This window comes from Lucilia sericata, unplaced genomic scaffold, assembly GCF_015586225.1.
Source record: "Lucilia sericata isolate MDLA Ls3-8-SP2 unplaced genomic scaffold, ASM1558622v1 Contig000256F_arrow, whole genome shotgun sequence".
Lineage (NCBI taxonomy): Eukaryota > Metazoa > Arthropoda > Insecta > Diptera > Calliphoridae > Lucilia > Lucilia sericata.
The window spans coordinates 328,697-344,841 of record NW_023994282.1 but is presented as its reverse complement, the minus strand read 5'-3'; the positions used below and the strand labels follow the sequence as shown (position 1 = coordinate 344,841).

At 27.2% G+C, this 16,145-nt stretch overlaps 2 protein-coding genes across 6 annotated transcripts in view; one reads left to right on the top strand and one right to left on the bottom strand.

The window, feature by feature from the left end:
* The window catches only part of LOC119602835 (ecdysone-induced protein 78C), a 100,392-nt gene extending 96,408 nt beyond the window's left edge, over positions 1 to 3,984 (top strand). For 3 of the 5 annotated variants that reach the window (XM_037954596.1, XM_037954597.1, XM_037954599.1), the window contains 3 exons: positions 212 to 726; positions 926 to 1,201; positions 3,456 to 3,984. In XM_037954596.1, the coding sequence (XP_037810524.1) occupies positions 212 to 726; positions 926 to 1,201; positions 3,456 to 3,824 (1,160 nt within the window). In that variant the 3' untranslated portion in view covers positions 3,825 to 3,984. Of the gene's footprint in view, positions 1 to 211; positions 739 to 925; positions 1,202 to 3,455 lie in introns of all 5 variants that reach the window. The other 2 variants (XM_037954595.1, XM_037954598.1) reach the window with 1 other exon arrangement.
* A 9,877-nt stretch (positions 3,985 to 13,861) lies between these two features.
* Positions 13,862 to 15,497, bottom strand: LOC119602849 (inositol monophosphatase 1-like). The gene is made up of 4 exons (XM_037954622.1): positions 15,193 to 15,497; positions 14,983 to 15,116; positions 14,376 to 14,744; positions 13,862 to 14,309 (listed from the first exon to the last, which is right to left on the bottom strand). The coding sequence occupies exons 1-4, from the start codon at positions 15,265 to 15,267 to the stop codon at positions 14,045 to 14,047; spliced, it is 843 nt and encodes a 280-aa protein (XP_037810550.1). The 5' UTR covers positions 15,268 to 15,497; the 3' UTR covers positions 13,862 to 14,044.
* Positions 15,498 to 16,145: the final 648 nt, after the last annotated feature.

Genomic DNA, 16,145 nt, shown 5'->3' with positions numbered 1-16,145 from the left:
TCTAGGGGATTTTGAATTGATATATGGGATTTTTTTTGAAGAAATTTTTTAATTTTTTAAAGAAAATTTCATAAAAAATTGAAATCAATCGAAACTGTGTAAATAAATTGTATTAAAAAAATCTTGAAAGAGGTCCCTAGAGCCTTAAGATTCCGATTTTTTTCAAATGTCTAATCCTCTCTTTCTTTCCCTCTCTGTCTCTCTTTCGCAGCTGTGCGTTATGGTCGCGTACCAAAACGTTCACGTGAGCTGAATGGCGGCACGCCATCATCCACAGAGGATCCAAACGCTGTTGTTGTTGTAAATTCGTGTGATTTACGGCGTGTCAGCACACCGGGAACACCGAACACACCACAAACTCCACAAATGTGTTCCATAGCATCATCACCATCCGAATTGAGCGGCTGTAATGCCACCACCAACAATAACAACTCAAACAGTTCGGGTCTCGTCGTCGGGCCCAGCAATGGTGGCGGCGTTGGTGTCGGCGTCAGTGTTGGCATGGGTGTCGGTGTTGGTGTCGGCAATCTAAATGCCCAACAATTACAGACGGCCCACCATGAGGGTCATCATTTGAATGACGCAATGATGGCCGGTACGGGTACAGAACTATCAGTTTACGATGTGATTATGTGCGTTTCCCAGGCTCATCGCATGAATTGCGCATACACAGAAGAACAGACCAGAGATTTAATGCGTCGTCCCTTAAATGTACCGCCCAATGGTGTAAGTAGTTATGTATGTATGTCTGTTGCTTAGGCGGGTCATTGTTCTTTAAAGTAATTAATCATTTTCTTGTTTTTACTTTGAAATTCAGCGTAATGAGCTGATTTTATAATATTTTTTGTATTCTTTTTTATTATATTTTAATTCTATTCTTTCTTTTGCCCTTAACTCTTTTTTTGGGTTTTGATTTGTTTTGCAGTTAATTTCATCGGTGGCGGAGAGTATGGAATTTCAAAAAATTTGGCTTTGGCAACAGTATGCTGCACGTGTGACACCCAATGTTCAACGTATTGTAGAGTTTGCTAAACGTTTACCTGGCTTCTGTGATTTTACCCAAGATGATCAACTGATACTCATTAAAATGGGCTTTTTCGAGACATGGCTTACCCATGTGGCCCGCATGATAACCGATTCAACATTAACCTTTGATGATGGTACATATTTGACTAGACAACATTTAGAGATCATATATGATGTAAGTTAATCTTAACAAGAGTGAAATTTTAACCAAAAAGCTTTCTTAGGAAACAGTTTTTTATATAAAAAACTGTTAAAAAAAAACAGCTTTCTTTCGCCATAAATTGTTTTCACTCAAAAGTTTTGTTAAAGACAATGTTTTTTACCAACAAAAACCTTTTCGTATAGAAAGAAAAAGCTCCTTTCACTTAATATTCACAACAAATACGTTATTTCTTTTAAGATTAAAAAAAGCTTTTGTTAACAAAGATATTAAAAAAAGCTTTTTAATGTAAAAATAGATATTTCCATTTAAAAATACCTTTTTCACCTAAAAAAGTTTTTTCACAGAAAAAAACTTTTTCATTAAAATAATTTTTCATAAAATAATCAAATAGCTCTGTTACTAAATATAAGCTTTTTATAAAAACAAGATTTTTGTAAATAAGAGTTTCTTAACAGGAAGTACATATTTTTGTAACATAACGAGCTCCTCACAATAAAAAGCTTTTTTCTAGAATTTTTTTTTTTCACAAGAAAAACTCTCGCACGAGTATGTATTTTCAATAAAAAAGAGATTTAAAAAAGGCTTTTTTTCACATACATAGCTTTTTCTTAAAAAAACAGAAAGTTTTTTTAGCCTAAAAAGCTTTCTAATTAAAAAAATTAAATATCACGAAGTTTTTTAAATGAGAGTTTTTACAACAAAAGGATTTAAAAAAAAAAAATCCAAATAAGAGCTTTTTTAGACTAAAAAGCTTTTTCGTTAAATTTTTTACTAGAAAACCTTTTCACCAAAAAGAGTTTTTTCAATAAAGAACTTTTTACAAAAAAAGGGCATTTTCACCTAAAAAAAAGCTTTTTTCATAAAAAGAGCTTTTTCACCTAAAACAGCTTTCTCATAAAAAAGAGCTTTTTCACCTAAAAAAGCTTTTTCATAGAAAAGAGTTTATCACTTAAAAAAGCTTTTTCATAAAAAATAGTTTATTACCGAAAAAAGCTTTTTCATAAAAAAGAGCTTTTTTTAAAAACTACTTTTTTCACAAAAGGGCTGTTTCTTAAAAAAATAAAGAGCTTTTAACCAAAAAATAAGCTTTTTGTTAACAAACACGTTTTTTTTAAGTAATTACAAAAAAAAATTTCACAAAAAAAGAGCTTTTTCACACTACAAAAGGTTTTTCGTTTAACCTTTTTACTAGAAAAACTTTTTCACAAAAAATTAGCTTTATCACTAAGATTTCTTTTCAATAAACAAGAACTTTATCATCAGAACTTTTTTACTAAATAAAGAGCTTTTTCGCTTAAAAAGCATTTTACTAAAAAAAGAGCTTTTTTTAAAAAAATACTTTTTTCATAGAAGGAGCTTTTTCTTAAAAAAATAAAGAGTATTTTAACCTAAAAAGCTTTTTCATTAAAAAAATTAAATGCTAAAAAAAAGCTTCTTCACATTAAAAAGCATTTTACTAAAAAAAGAGCTATTTCACCTAATAAAGCTTTTTCATAAAAAGAGCTTTTTTAAAAACTATTTTTTTCCACAGAAGGAGCTTTTCCTTAAAAAAATAAAGAGCTTTTTAACCTAAAAAGCGTTTTCATTAAATTAATTTTTAAATTAAATAGCTTGTACTAAAAATAAGCCCTTTGTAAACAAACACGTTTTTTCAATAAAAGTTTTTTTACAAAAAGAAGGATTTTCACAAAATATCCAAAAAAGAACTTTTTCCCAAAAATGAGCTTTATTACTAAGAGTTTTTTTTTTTTTTTAATAAAAAACTTTATCATTAGAAAATTTTTTACTAATAAAAAGACTTTTCACCTAAAAAAGCTTTTTCACAAAAAATAATTTTCTATTGAAAAATTAAAACAGCTTTTTAAAAAGCCTTTTGTGAAAAAGATTTGAAAAACAGTGCTTTTACTATAAAAAGCTCTTTTACTAAAATATTTTTACTAGAAAAGCTTTTACTCTAAAAAAATAACTTTATCACTAAGAGCATTTTTAATAAAAAAATGAGCTTTTTTAACAGAACGACCTTATTTGCTTAAAAAAAAACTTTTTAAAAAACTAAACCCAGACTTTTCTAGTAAAAAGCTTTAACAAAAAGCTACTTAAAAATCCCTTTTTTTGAAAATGCTTTTTACTAAAATCAGTTTTTTATTGAAAAAGCTTTTATATTATAAACAACTTTTTACTAAAAAGAGCTTTTAAACTTAAAATTTTGTACGTCACAAAAAACGCTTTTTCACTAAAACCACTTTTTCTCTTTTCCCTTTTGCAGACCGACTTTGTGGTTTCATTATTTAATTTTGCAAATACTATCAACGTTTATGGTCTCAGCGATACAGAGATTGGTCTCTTCTCCGCCATGGTACTGCTGGCGTCCGATAGGCCCGGCATTTCCGAAGCCAAAATGATTGCACGAACAAGAGAACGCATCACGGAAGCCTTAAGAGTACAAATCGTACGTTCGCGCAATGGCACCACACAAGCCCTACAACTAATGCCAGCTCTGGAAGCTAAAATACCAGAATTAAGATCGTTGGGTCTCAAACACAGTGCCCACTGTAATTGGTTGCGTTTAACGAAACCAAGATTGCCACCATTATTTGCCGAACTCTTCGACATTCCCATGGATGATGAAGCGTAAATTTGTTTGGACTAGAAATTAAGAAACAACAAAAATGGCGGCTTGTTTTTTACCGTTAGAAGAAACAAAAAACAAAACAAAAAAGATAAGACTACTAAAGCAAATATGCAAAAAAACAAAACAAACACATAAAATTAAATACAAAATAATTATAATTAATGAAAAAAGAAATTAGAAGCAAAATATAGTAGAATACAAGAACAGAAATGAAAATAAAACGAAAAGAAAAAGGAAGTAAGAAGTTTATATTTACACTTCTAAAGGCAATTTAAGAGATTTTTCCCTTTTTTCTAATTAATAATTAATTTTAAACAAATATGAGTTTTAAATAAATTTGAGAATTAAACAGAAACACATACATAGAAAGGGAACACATTAATTTAAACCAGAACAAAAGTAATTTACATCACATTTTTTATTTTATTTAAAATTAATAATTAATTTTTTGTTTTAAACATAAAATTACAAAAAGGCAAAACACAACAACAGCAACAACAAAATATATTAACATCATTGTATAATTTTAAATAAACTTTAACAAAACAAACAAATCATTAAAAATAAATTTAAAAAAAAATATATAAAGTATTTTAGCTTAAATATTAAAAATAATTAAATAAAACATACAAACAACAACAACAAAATGCAAAATGGCATTATAAAAAAAACCATACACACACACTATAAGAAAAATTTACAACAAAAAAAAAAGAATTATAAAAATTTATTAAATAAATCAACAAAGTTCTTTAAACATTTCTAAAATGTTATAAAAATAAATAAAATAATTTAAATAAAAAAATATAAAAAAAAACCGCAACAACAACAAAACAAACTATCATTTAAAAACATTACAAACAAAACGAAAGATTTTTTGAAATTTTAACAAAAACTAAATTCAATTCATCACATTTTTTTTTAATAATTTTTAATTTAAATTGTATTTTTTTTTTTCTTTTTTTAATTATTTTAATATTAAATATTTTTTTTTATATTAATAATGTTATTGCAATATATTTTACTTATTTAAAAAAACACACCCTACAATAAAACATTAAATTACATGTTTTTTATTATTAATTTTAAAAACTATTATTAAATATTTGTATGTTTTTTTATATAAAATAATTATTTTATTTTAAAAACATTAGTTTCTTTTTCTTTCTCTCTCTCTCTGCAATTATTATGTTAATTTGAAATTATTATTATTTTTTAAAAATTATTTTGTTTTCATTTTGCAAAATTAGAGAAAAGTTTCATTATTCTTTTTAACATAATTTTTGTTTGGAAAAAATTTTGCAAATTTTAGAAAAAGATTTTTTTTTTAAAATATATAAAACATATACACCTTGTAATTTGTAAATAAAATTTTTAATGTTTAATTTTTTTGAAGAAAATATAAAAAAATCTATATGTGCTTTTTATTTTGTGTTAGTTTTTTTCTTTATTTTTTTTGGAACAGGTCTTCAATTTAAGAAAACAACTTGCCTTAAAGAATAAACAATGATCCTCACTAGACGATCTTAATCCAGATTAAGAATTATACTAAATTCTTCTGTTTTCTAAATCATAGAGAAACTTTCTACAGAAGTCTTCTATTGATCAAATATTAAATGTCCATAGAAATCTTCTCTTGATCATATAGAATTTGTTTCTTAAAACTTCACTTGATCATTGAGAAAATTTCTATAGCAAAACTTCACTTGATCCTCAAGATATTTCTATTTAAATTATTAAAATTACTATAGTAATATTTTCCTGATTATAGAGAAAATGTTTGCAGAAATTTTCTCTTGATCATCGAGAATATATTCGTAGAAATCTTGCCATGCAATTTTCACTTGATCATAGAAAATTTCCCTTAATCATAGAGCAAATTTTAACAGAATTTTTTTTTATTAATCTGAGAGCAAATATCTGTTGAAAACTTATTCAAAATCATCGAGAAAATTTTTGCAAGAATCTTCTTTTCTTATATAGAAATCTTTTCTTGATAAACGAGGAAATTTCTATAGAAATTTTTTTCAGGATCATAGAGCAAATATATCTTGATCAACGAGAAATTGTCTATTGATCATCTCATGATTAGTGATAGAGCAAATTTTAATAGAAATCTCATGATCATCGACAAACATTTCTATAGAAATCTTCTCACGATCATCGTGAACATTTCTACAGAAATCTTTTACTGATCATAAATAATATTTCTATATAAAACTTCACTTGATCAAAAAGTAAATTTTTACAGAAATTTATTCTTGATCTAACATAAAATTTCAATTAAAATCTTCGATGATCATGAACATCGAAAAAATTTCTATAGGATTTTTTTGTCTAAATCATAGAGCCAATATCTATAAAAATCTCATCTAGATCAGAGAGAATAACTTTACATGATATTTTAGATAATTTTTACAGAAATCTTATCTTTATCACAGAGAAAATTTCTATAGAAATCTTCTCATGAAGATTTCTCGATCAATGAAACAATTTCTATAGAAATCTTTTCTTGATCATCGAGAATTTTTCTATAGAAATCGTCTCATGATCATCTTATGATTAATGATAGATAAAAATTCTATACAAATATCCTCTTGATCATCGGAAAAAATTCTATAAAAATCTTGATAATCTAGAAAATTTTAATAGAAATCTCATGATCATTGGAAAATATTCTATAGAATCTACTCACGATCATCGTGAACATTTTTACAAAAATCTTCTACTGATCATAAATAATATTTCTATATAAAACTTTACTTGATCATAGAGCAAATTTTTACCGAAATTTATTCTTGAGCTGAGGGAAAATTTCTATTAAAATCTTATTCATGATCATCAAGAAAATTTCTTGCGAAAATCTTCTCTTGATAGTCGAGAAAATTTCTATAGAAATCATAGAACAAAAAGCGATCATTTTTACAAAAATCTTATTTTGATCAGTGAGAAATTTTCTATAGAAATAATCTCATGAAGATTTCTCGATCATTTGAAAAACTTTCTATAGAAATCTTCTAGTGAAGATTTCACGATCACATGAAAAATTTTTCTATAGAAATCTTCTCATATGTTAAATTTTCGAAATAGTTTTAGAAATAGTTTCTTGATCGTCGAGAAAATTTCTATAGTAATCTTCTCTTGATCATAAAGAAAATTTCTATAGAAAACTTCACTTGATCATAAAGATAATTTTTACCGAAATTTTGTCTTAATCATCAAGAATTTTTCTATAGAAATCTTTGACGATCATATTGAACTTTTCTACAGAAATCTTCCTGGTATGAGAGAAAATTTCTATTGAAATGTTTGCAAAAATTTTCTCTTAATCGTCGAGAAAATTTCTATAGCAATCTCCTCTAGATCATATAGAAAATTTATATAGACATTTTTTCATGATCATCAAGGAAATTTCTATATTTGTTATCTGGATCATAGAGCAAATATCTTTAAAAATCTCTTTTAGATCAGAGAGAAAATTTATATAGAAAACTTCACATGATCATTGAGATAATTTTTACAGAAATCTTATCTTCATCAGCGAGAAATTTTCTACAAAAAATTCTATAGAAATCTTTTCTTGATCATAAAGAAAATATCTATTAAAATCTCTTCTAGATCATAAATCAAATATATATATATATATAGAAAATAGAAATCACTTCTAGATCATAGCGAAATCATTTTTACCGAGATCATCAAGAATATTTCTATAGAAATCTTTGCCTGATCATCTAAAAACTCTTCTCATGATCATCGAGAAATTTGTTTACTAAAATCTTTTTATGGAACTTTCTAGATCACATGTCTAAAAATGTCTATAGAAATATCCTCTTGATCATCGAACAAATTTCTTTAACAATCTTCTTCATGATCACCGAAAAAATTTCTAGAGAATTCGCCTCTGGATGAAAGGGAAGTTTGCTATGCAAATCTTTTCACGATCATCGTTAAAATTTCTATGGAAATCTTCTTGTGATCATAGATAATATTTCTGTAGAAAACATCTTCTGATTATGGAGAAAAATTCTATAAATCATCTATTGTTCATCGAAAAAGGTAAAGAAATCTTCAGCTGACTCAAAAATTTACTAATGAAATCTTCAGCCGACTCAATAATTTTCTTCAGCTGATCGAAAATTATAAGAAGAAATCATCAGCCGACTGATATTTTTATAAAGAAAACTTTAGCAAACCGAAAGTTTTTTAAAAAATCTTCGGCCGACTGAAAATTTTCTAAAGAAATCTTCAAACGACTTATAGTCTTTTAAAGAAATCTTCAGTTGATTGAAAATGTTCTAAAGAAATCTTCCGCCGACTGATAGTTTTCTAAAGAATTTATCACCCGATTGATAGTTTTCTACAGAAATCTTGTACCGACTAAAATTGTTCTAAAGAAGTTTTCTAAAGAAATCTTTAGGCGGATGGTATATACATATTCTAAAGAGTCATAGTTTTCTAAAAAGATATTTAGTCAGCCGACAGTTTACTAAAAAAAAATTAGAAATTTTCAGCCGACTAAAAACCTTCTAAAGTAATCTGAAAGTTTTCTAAAGAAATCATCAGTCGACTGTAAGTTTTCTAAAGAAATCTTTAGCCGGTTAAAAGTTTACTATAGAGATCTTCAGTAGGTTCAAAATATCCTTAATAAATCTTAAGCATAATCAAAATTCCGTAAATAAATCATTAGTCAAATCGAAATTTAAATTTTAGAAGATTTTGATGGTCAAATTTCTTAAAAGCAGCTTTAGTCGGTTTTTAAAGAAGTCACATTTTCGTTATAATTCAACCGATTCTACTGCTGGTTTAAATTTTAACCGCATGCCTTCAATAATTTGATCTGAGTCGTTTTATACTAGATCGCTTTGCCAGGACCTTTGGTAGTTGTTGCAGATTTCCGACTTGACTCTTTTGGTAAATTTTTGACTGATCATCACTCGTTATTGGAGAATCTTCATCTATCATATGGTGTTCTCCTGCTAGCTATGGTTCTTTTTAGTCACTATCTGGACTGATCTTTCGTTTACCTTAAAACACAAGGTATATTTTATTATTTTTATTTTAAATTTAAATATTAGACCTGTTATTTATTTAAAATTAGTATTTTAAAAAACTTTACTTTACATACATATACACAAAATTCAGCTTCCATCCATTAAAAAGGGCTTTTTCAAAAATCATTTTCAAAAACTTACAGCCTTCCATTATCGAAGTACCACACTAAAACATGAAAACAATTCTGAAAAACAAAACATATTTATGTTTTCTTAAAAAAAAAATAATAAAAAGTCTTAGATTTAAAGAAATATTTGTTAAAACATTTTTTATATATAAAAAAAATTACCTAAAATTATTAAGTAGAGATAAACAAATGCAATCCAAGTTATCTAAGTTTTTAGAGAAATTTGAAAAATTAATTAAAAAATAAAACTTTGTTAATAGTTATACCTAAGTTTATCATCCTGGGTGTAAAATTTTTAAAAAGAGATTATGACAAAAAAAGAGTAGAAAATTAATGAAAAAATTAAATAAAAACTGGGGTAAATTAAAAATTAATAAATAATTGAGAAATTTGGAAAATAATACAAGTACGCTTACAGAAATCTCCTTTTGAAGCAGTTAAGTAAGTACATGTATTGAAACGTTAGCTGGGAAAAGTTAACTGCTGCTTTGTAACTAACATTTCAGCTATGAAATAAGCAGTGATTGTTTTTTTAATTTACCCCAGTTTTTTTTTGTTTGTTTTAGCAAAAAAATAAAAAAAACTTATTGTACAATCAATTGTGTTGCATTCATTGAATTAATTGGTGCTAACATTTATTATGTAATTAATATTCGTATAATTGAATTGAAATTAAAAAAAAACCAATACTAAACATTTATTAAGTTCAAACTTTGAATTCAATTCAAAAATTAGCAAACAAAAAAAGAAAATTATTATTAAATTTACACACTAAGTACTATTAGGTTTATTCGATAAAACATTTTGATTTATTAAATTTTAAAATTAAATTTTGTATAGTTTTCAGTTTGATTTTTAAAGAAAATTAACATAAAATTAATACTCTAAATAAAAAAAAACATCTAACTAAATAAGAAAATTAATAAAATTAAAAAAAAAAAAAACCTTTTTTGAAAACATATTTATAATAAAAATAGATGTCTTAGATGAAATTAATCACAACAGATGTAAAATTTTGACTTAAAATTATTTTGAAACGAAATTTATGTAGACCAAAAGATTGCAGTTTTTCTGAACTGGGTTAAGTAAGGAAAATCATTTCTTTTATAAACATTCGGTATATTGAAATATATCCTCTATATGATAGTTTCAAATCAAGAAAATTTCACCTAAAGTTTTAAAACATTCTTGCGACTAAAATCTATTTAAGTTATTCTAAATTTGTACTCGATTCAATACCCTTAACTTTAATTTTATATTACGCACAAAATCATTTCAAAATTTCAGACTCAAAAAGGAAGCAGTGATAGTCCATATAGAAATTAACACGCCTCAAGATTTTAAAAGGCACTTTAAGGTCACCTTCGTATATATTTCTGTTATAAATCATGAGATTTCTATAAAAAATTGGATTTAGCCGAAGTTTTCTTTATTAAATTTTCATACAACTGTAGACTTCTTTAGTCGTTTGCTGATTTATTCAGTAAATTTAGTCGGACAACTTCGACTTTAGTACGTTTTCAACCGACAGACGATATTTTTCGTAAATTTTCAATCGGCCAGACTATAGACTAGTAAATAGTCGATACTATAGACAGTTTATAGAAAAGCTTATAGTCTAGGCTTAATTATAGTCCATACTCTAGAATAATGATAGTTTAAGTCGTCTAAAGATCTCTTTAGTAAAATTTCGAATAGGCTCACAGATTTCTTTAGTAAATTTTCGAGTCGGCTGAATATTTCTTTAGTAATTTACGAGTCGGCTAAAGATTTCTTAGTAAATTTTCGAGTAGGCTGAAGATTTCTGTAAATTTTCAAGTCGGCTGAAGATTTCTTTAGTAAATTTTCAAGTCTGTTGAAGATTTCTTTAGGAAATGTTCAGTCGGCTAAAGATTTCTTTAGTAAACTTTCAATCGACTTAAGATTTCTCTAGAAAATTTTCAGTCGGCTGAAGATTTCTTTAGTAAATTTTCAGTCGGCTGAAGATTTCTTTAATAAATTTTCAATCGACTGAGAGATTCTTTAGTAAACTATCCATCGACTCAGAGATTCTTCAGCAAACTATCGGCTCAGAGATTCTTTATTAAATTTCCAGTCGGCTGAAGATTTATTTAGTAAACTTTCAGTCGACTGAAGATTTCTTTAGTAAATTTTCTTTAGATTTCTTTAGAAGACATTTAATCGACTGAAGATTTCTTTAGTAAATTTTCAGTCGGCTGAAGATTTCTTTAGTAATTTTTCAGTCGGCTGAAGATTTCTTTAGTAAATTTTCAGTCGGCTGAAGATTTCTTTAGTAAATTTTCAGTCGGCTGAAGATTTCTTTAGTAAATTTTCAGTCGGCTGAAGATTTCTTTAGTAAATTTTCAGTCTTCTAAAGATTTCTTTAGTAAATTTTCAGTCGGCTGAAGATTTCTTTAGTAAATTTTCAGTCGGCTGAAGATTTCTGTAGTAAATTTTCGAGTCGGCTGAAGATTTCTGTAGTAAATTTTCGAGTCGGCTGAAGATTTCTGTAGTAAATTTTCGAGTCGGCTGAAGATTTCTTTAATAAATTTTCAATCGGCCGATGATCTCTTTAGTAAATGTTCAGTCGGCTAAAGATTTCTTTAGTAAATTTTCAATCGGCAGATGATCTCTTTAATAAATTTTCAATTGGCCGATGATCTCTTTAGTAAATTTTCAGTCGGCTGAAGATTTCTTTAGTAAATTTTCAAGTCGGCTGAAGATTTCTTTAGTAAATTTTTGAATCGGCTGAACATTTCTTTAGTTAACTATCAATCGTCTCACAGATTTCTTTAGAATATTATCAGTCGGCTAAAGATTTCCTTAGTAAATTTTTAGTCGGCTGAAGATTTCTTTAGTAAATTTCTTTGATAAACTTGCAGTCGGCTTACGATGTAAAACGCAAGATTACTTCCTAGTAGTCATCATTAAACACTGCTTTCCTTTTTCAAACATTTAACTCCAAGTCCAACTATTATGTTTAATATCAAATTTGTCATACATTGTACATAAAAAGGGCTTAAATTAGTACCTAAAACAAGAAAAAATCATAAAAATCCAAGAATTTTAAGGTACTAAATTCTAACCTAAAAACCGTGTGTCAAAGATAAATTTCATGTTTCATTCATTTAAAAAATAAATATATATAAAGAAATCAAGGCAAATATTAGTTTGTAGTTTACCCAAAAAAAAGGAAAAAACAAACCAATCAAACACAAATTTTTTCATATTAAATTTTTTATAAAAATTAAAAAAAAAATACTAAAAATTATATAAACAAAATTTTTAATAATTATTCTTAAACTAATCCCTAGATTTAATTATAATGAAAAAAAAGTAGTATGAAAATAAAATTTACATTACAAACAAATAAAAAAATATATTAATATAAAAAAAACTATATTAAAGCTGGTTTTATAATGCTCACTTAGGAAGCACCTTTAGGGAGCATTACAAAACCGACTTTAGAAAATATAAAAAAAAAAAAAAAACAAAAATCAGTTTTCCTATTCAGAAATGTGCTCGCTGTTAATGAAATAAATAAAATATAAAATAAATATTAAACAAATTACAATAGTTTATAAAAGAAATTAATATAAAAAAATACATATAAAACTGTGTCTAAATATTTTAAACAAAATTTATTTTATTATTTCTTCTTATTTTTTCTTAAATAAAAGAAAAAACTCGCTTTTGTCTTAATAACAGAAAACCAAAAAAAAAATAAACTTTCAAATTAGCAACAAATTTATCAAAAAAAGAAATAAACTAAAAACAAAAAAATAATAAAAATATAAATTTGTTGGTTTTTCTTCATCAATATCATGAAAAAATAAAAACAATTACATTTTAAAAACGTAAGCATTACAAAAAACAGAAAAAAAGTGGAATAAATAAAATTATAAATCAAGTGATAATCCTAATATTAAAAAAAATATATATTGAAATTTTATTGAATTTTAAAAAGAAAGTTAAGGTAAGTAAAACAACAAAAAACTATAACAAATTAAAAAAAAAATCTAAAGAAATCTACAGCCAACTCGAAAATTTACTAAAGAAATCTTCAGCCGACTCAAAAATTTACTAAAGAAATCTTCAGCCGACTCCGAAATTAACTAAAACAATTTTCAGACGACTCCGAAATTTACTAAAGAAATCTTCAGCCGGCTGAAAATTTACTAAAGAAATCTTCAGCCGGTTGAAAATTTACTAAAGAAATCTTCAGCCGGCTGAAAATTTACTAAAGAAATCTTCAGCCGGCTGAAAATTTACTAAAGAAATCTTCAGCCGGCTGAAAATTTACTAAAGAAATCTTCAGCCGGCTGAAAATTTACTAAAGAAATCTTCAGCCGGCTGAAAATTTACTAAAGAAATCTTCAGCCGGCTGAAAATTTACTAAAGAAATCTTCAGCCGGCTGAAAATTTACTAAAGAAATCTTCAGCCGGCTGAAAATTTACTAAAGAAATCTTCAGCCGGCTGAAAATTTACTAAAGAAATCTTCAGCCGGCTGAAAATTTACTAAAGAAATCTTCAGCCGGCTGAAAATTTACTAAAGAAATCTTCAGCCGGCTGAAAATTTACTAAAGAAATCTTCAGCCGGCTGAAAATTTACTAAAGAAATCTTCAGCCGGCTGAAAATTTACTAAAGAAATCTTCAGCCGGCTGAAAATTTACTAAAGAAATCTTCAGCCGGCTGAAAATTTACTAAAGAAATCTTCAGCCGGCTGAAAATTTACTAAAGAAATCTTCAGCCGGCTGAAAATTTACTAAAGAAATCTTCAGCCGGCTGAAAATTTACTAAAGAAATCTTCAGCCGGCTGAAAATTTACGAATTTGAATTGGAATGGTTTCTTATTATAGATTTTTTACAACAGTTATCCTTTATTGAATTTCATAAATAGGAATGACACTAGCAATAGATTAGACAACAAAAAGGAAACCATAATGCAAAGGTTTAATACTCTCATTTTTATGTTTTTAGTTTGAGTTTTTGTAAAATTTCACTGGGTTTGATTGAGTATAAAAATCTGTCTGTAACATTTAGTCATCTCTGGGTTGAGGATAGAATTGTGTTAAAGTCTCTGCTATAGCTTTAGCCAATTCGGGAGTAGCGGCAGCTAAAACACGTCTCGACATCATATCAAAAGGACCGCCGGCAGGGTCTATGACTACACCTCCTGCTTCTCTAACTATCAAATCGCCGGCACAAACATCCCAGGCGTGTATGCCAAATTCATAATTAGCATCGGCAGCTCCTAAGGCCACCATGGACATATTGAGAGCAGCAGAACCCAAGACACGTAAGCTGAAAGAAGGTAGCAATTGAAAAGTTATTTTGTTTTTAAACTAAAAAGGAGTATCTTCCATTTACCCATGAGCTTTGGCGGACATTTTGGCAAAGTTCTCTTTTACCACTTCCATTTTCTCGGGATCTCTAGTGGTGCCAAATTCACTGGTTATTAAGGATTTAGATAAATCCTTTTGACCACTAACTTTAATAGGTTTATCATTATAAAATGCTCCTTGACCACGACGGGCAGTAAAACGTTGATTTAATAAGGGATTGTAAACTATAGCCAATTCGGTAACTTTGTTTACAACCAAACCCACCGATATACAAGAATGAGGAAAGGCATGTACAAAGTTCATGGTGCCATCCACGGGATCAATGATCCAGGTGGGAGCATCTGTTAGCTTTTTGGGGGCACCCTCAGCGCTGCTCTCCTCCTCGCCTATAAATCTAAACATGTAAAAAATTAAACATTTTTTATTTTGCAAAAAATAATTCTATAAAAGGAAACTATTTTATCTTTAAAACATTATGAAAACATTGCACAATCTTGTTTATAATGTAAATAAGTAGAAAATAGAAATGTACTTAAACATTTCCAAGTGCTACATTAGTATTCCCACAATGAAAACAATTGATAATGATTTTCTATACAATATTTTAACAAAAATAAACAATGAGCTCATACTTATGATCTGGAAATTGTTCTCGTATGCCATTCATCAACAACTGTTCCACCTCCTTGTCCGTCTCGGTAACCAAATCAATGTCACCCTGTTTGCAAACAAACTCCTGGCGCGTGTCATTTCTATGGGCTATTATCTACAACAATTGAAGAAAAAAATCAATATTTTTAATTAACAATAAATAATTATGAAATTATTTTCTTAACACTTACTGCTCCAGCTTTGTTTACTAAATCTGTTATGACTTCAAAGCACTTGTCTAAATTTACCGAGGAAGAGTCAACCATTTTCGTTAGATTTCTATAAAAAACTAAACTCTTAGAAGAGTTTTTATTAAATAAATTTGCTACAAATATAAACAGTTTGTATAGATTTTTATTAATATTAAGTACTTCTTTATAGATTTTTCTTTTCTCTCAACATTTAACACACATGCCGGCCACACACAATTCCTATTTCTAATCTAATTAGCAAAAAATGTATTCAAAAATATTCCATTTGTCAAAGTAGAAAAAAACAACAAAAACTATACACTAAATAGCAAGGCGAATTCACATAAGGTGGTATTTCTCAATCAGCTGATAACAAATCCAAGAATTACTTACCCGCCCGGTGGCAAAGGACTTCTACGTAATTGCCAAATTTTGAAAATTACTTTGCAGGAGTAGAATTATTCCTGCGCAACAAAGATGTATTCCAGGCAGAATACATTTTCTTCACATTTTTTTATGTTTATTTTTATAATATATAAGAACTTAACAAAAAATGTTATGAAGTCGTCTAATCAACTTTGTTAGGACAATAAAGTCGACTTTGACTATTTTCCGCAGTGACTCTCTAACTGTAAAGTTTATTTATTAAAATAGTTTTAGTTAAGTGATTGCAAACAAGTAGTCGTGTCTAGAAAGTGTTGCTAGTAATTTAAAAAATTAGTGCATAAAAACTTTACAGAATTTGATAAAATTTACATAAAAATAAAGCTAAAGAATCCAGCTTTCAGAATATATAAAAATATTGTGTGATAATATGAAATTCATAAAGAAAAATTAAGTGGAAACTTGTTAAATAGAATTTCTTGCTTCTTACATAGAAAAAAATGGCGGTAGTTTTTGACATTTATTTTAAACAGTGGCTTTCAAACGTTGAGTTCTATACTGTGTTCATA